General features: G+C 46.2%; 1 protein-coding gene across 1 annotated transcript in view; it reads left to right on the top strand.

Moving 5' to 3' along the window:
* LOC107296228 (syntaxin-4) overlaps positions 1 to 3,075 on the top strand; it is a 26,374-nt gene extending 23,299 nt beyond the window's left edge. The window contains exons 10-11 of the mRNA XM_015825578.1: positions 888 to 1,020; positions 2,614 to 3,075. Of these exons, the coding sequence (XP_015681064.1) occupies positions 888 to 968 (81 nt within the window). The 3' untranslated portion in view covers positions 969 to 1,020; positions 2,614 to 3,075. The remainder of the gene's footprint in view (positions 1 to 887; positions 1,021 to 2,613) is intronic.
* The last annotated feature ends 518 nt before the right edge of the window (positions 3,076 to 3,593 follow it).

The following is a 3,593-nucleotide window of genomic DNA, read 5'->3' as shown; positions in this document are numbered from 1 at the left end:
GCTCCAATTAGCTCTTGGAGACGTCATTAGGCTAGGGGCTCACATACTTTTTCCTCCCTGCTCTGTGAATGTTTACATGTTATGTTCAATTAAACCATGGCAACATGTAATGTTTGTGTATTATTATTTTCAGCAGACTGTGTTTTTCTATTGTTGTGACTTAGATGACGTTCAGAGCACATTTTATGACCAATTCATGTAAAACTCCGCGTTATCCCAAGGGGTTCACATACTTTTTCTTGCAACTGTATATACACACACATATATACACATACACACACACACACACACACACACACAAAATAAAGGTAAAAAAAGGATATATGCAGTGTTATCATTTTAGATGTCAAAAGGGTTTTGCGGCTCCCAGTGTTTTGTTTTCGGTGGGAAATGGGTCCAAGTGGCTCTTTGAGTGTTTTGGGTTGCCTACCCCTGGCCATGGGGATGCTGCAGCGGTTGTAAGTGTGAAAAACCATCACAAGTCACTTTTTTCCAGTGGAGTTTTAACTTCGAACGGTGACTAAAAGAACGGTTACAAGTCGAGGATTACCTGCATTAAGTGCGCACATTCCATAAAATGAAATACCTTTCAGCTTGCATCTTAACAAGGGCTAATTCTCCTGGGAGTTTTTTCTTTCAATTTTGGGTGGGTCGGGGAACATTTGGAATCCCCGCAGTCCAAAATGGCTAGTGTCACACGGTGACATCTCAGGGAGATGGAAGGTGCGTTTGAGCCGGTACGTTGTGGGTGAGGAAGTTTTCATAGTTCCTTTGCTATTCCCTGAAGCCAGCAGAGAAAGGATCCAGCACAGCAGGAGCTGAGATGCTTCCCCATCTATATCTCTTCACCTCTTTTTGCCTTCTCTCTCTGTTTTGGGGCTCTGCAGAAGAAGTTCATGATTGGCATCTGCTTGACCATCACAGCATTCATCCTTATTCTCATCATCATCCTGGCTGTTACACTTTAGAAGGAACTTCCCACTGGTGTCTTCCTTCATGCTGCATGATCAAAGCCTGGCGGTACGTAGAAAGAGATGGAAAACCCCCAAATGCGGCTGGATTAAACTTGGTTGGCCCACTGAGCAGGCTTGAACAGAGACCTAGTGACTAGATGCATCCCTAAAAGTGCTTTATATTATAATTTATGAAATGATCTTCAAATGATAAATTACATAAACGTGCGCAGAAGAAAAGGGCCGTAACCATTTAACGAGAGGATGGGAGAGTGAGGGGGAGAGAGAGGAGGGGAGGGAGAGAGAGAGAGAGAGAGAGAGAGAGAGAGAGAGAGATGCTTCCTTAGTGTCCCATGTCTCCTGGAAGGAACTGAAAACCTTGGAAAGGTTTATTGTACAAGTTAGGCACCTGAGAAGGCTAGGGGTGGGCAGCTGTGGCTCCTTTGCAACCTGTGGACCAACTCCCAGAATTCCACATTGAAATTCTCAGAGTCCTAGTGGACAATCACTTAAATATGAGCCAGCAGTGTGCTGCAGCTGCCGAAAAAGCCAACACAGTGCTGGGCTGCATTAACAGAGGGATAGAATCAAGATCACGTGAAGTGTTAATACCACTTTACAATGCCTTGGTAAGGCCACACTTGGAATACTGCATCCAGTTTTGGTCACCACGATGTAAAAAAGATGCTGAGACTCTAGAACAGTGGTTCTCAACCTTTTTAATGCCGTGACCCCAACCGGTCGTAAGTCGAGGACTAAACCGGTCATAAGTCGAGGACTAAACCGGTCGTAAGTCGAGGACTAAACCGGTCGTAAGTTGAGGCTACCCAACCGGTCGTAAGTCGAGGACTTTCCCTGCCCGGGAGCGCCGCACATGCGTGGTTCCGCCCCCTGCGCTGGCCGAGGCGTAGCTGGCAAGCGGCAGAGACGGAGCAGGCCGACCACCAGCTGGCCCAGCCCAAGGGAGGTAAGGCACCCGCCGGAAAAGGGGGAAAAATGGCGGACAAAAAAAATGGCGGACAGCCTTGCTTGGCGACCCCCATGAAATGGTCGATCGACCCCAAATGGGGTCCCGACCCACAGGTTGAGAACCATTGCTCTAGAAAGAGTGCAGAGGAGAGCAACAAAGATGATTAGGGGACTGGAGGCTAAAACATATAAGGAACGGTTGCTGGAATTGGGTATGTCTAGTTTAATGAAGAGAAGGACGAGGGGGGACATGATAGCAGTGTTCCACTATCTCAGGGGCTGCCACAAAGAAGAGGGAGTCAAGCTATTTTCCAAAGCACCTGAAGGCAGGACAAGAAGCAACGGGTGGAAACTAATCAAGGAGAGAAGCAACCTAGAACTAAGGAGAAACTTCCTGACAGTGAGAACAATTAACCAGTGGAACAACCTGCCTCCAGAAGAGGTGAATGCTCCAACACTGGAAGTTTTTAAGAAGAGACTGGACAGCCATTTGTCCGAAATGGTGTAGGGTTTCCTGCCTGAGCAGGAGGGTTGGACTTGACCTCCAAGATCCCTTCCAACTTTATTATTATTATTAAGTCCATAGGTTATAAAAGGGCCATCGTTGCCCACCCCTATATTAAGAGCTTTTCTGTTGGGGTCAGAATGGAAATAGTGACTCTCTGGAATTGTTTTTTTCTCTTCTTTTTAGGATTTCTGCCGCATCTCTATCCTGGAATTGTTCCCCCCATCACTGGGGAGGCCTTTGCACTAAAGATGACCGGTAGGGCCCCTCCAGCCCCTCCAGTCCTGAAAGCACATGCTGCCTACGCCTAGAAACCTCCCCTACGTTCAAAACCACGTCCAGGTGCCTATAACAGTCATAATCTAGAAGACGGTCTCTGCTCCTTTGGTTTTGACCTTTCCTCAATGTATATTGTAGTCTTGACTCATCCTTTTAGAAACTGTAATCAGTCACTTCCGTGAAAGTATCCTCAAAGAAAGAATCCTTTTTTGTTGTTGTTGTTGTTTATTCTTGTAAAGACGCAACACAGCAACTCCAGAAGCAAGCCTACTTTTCCTTTTACTCATCATGGCACTTTCTCCCCACCCAGTTCTCTCCCAGCACCTTCCTCAACCTGTCACAGTTCATGCCGTTGTCACTTTTTTAAAAAAATGGCTCCTCCCCACACAAAACGTTCTATGTTCACCAGAGAGCAAAGGAAGATAAAAGATTTATTCTGCAGAGGTTGGAGCAGATCCTTGATCCTTCCCACCCTATGCTCAGCCACGCAGGGGGAAAAATCTACTCTTCATCCTGAGCTGGTTTGTTGGATTTTTCTCCTTGTCTTAGAGAACACAACCTATTTTGTTAGGGGATGGCAGACAAACGCATCCTAGTTCATTCTTGGCTGAAATATTGGGATTGCCAAGCTATTTTCCAATGACCTTTAGAGCTTTTGCTGTGACTTTTCTCCACCTACGTGCCTTGGGAAATCGTGTGCGCGCAACTTTTGGTCGTGACCACCAATTACTTCATTCTGTCTCTTGGATCTTTTAGCCCTGATAAATAACCCAGTGCCAACTTTTAAAAGGATTGCGAGTGAACTATACGAACTTTGGCCCTTATGGGGCTTGCAGAGATCTGGAATCCAGATGGCCTAAATATCACGTTCAGAGGACCAGGTTAAA

The sequence above is a fragment of the Protobothrops mucrosquamatus genome, unplaced genomic scaffold (assembly GCF_001527695.2).
Source record: "Protobothrops mucrosquamatus isolate PMUCROS unplaced genomic scaffold, P.Mucros_1.0 scaffold2695, whole genome shotgun sequence".
Classification (NCBI taxonomy): Eukaryota; Metazoa; Chordata; class Lepidosauria; order Squamata; family Viperidae; genus Protobothrops; species Protobothrops mucrosquamatus.
The sequence above is the reverse complement of the archived record's forward strand: the minus strand, read 5'-3'. Positions and strand labels throughout refer to the sequence as shown.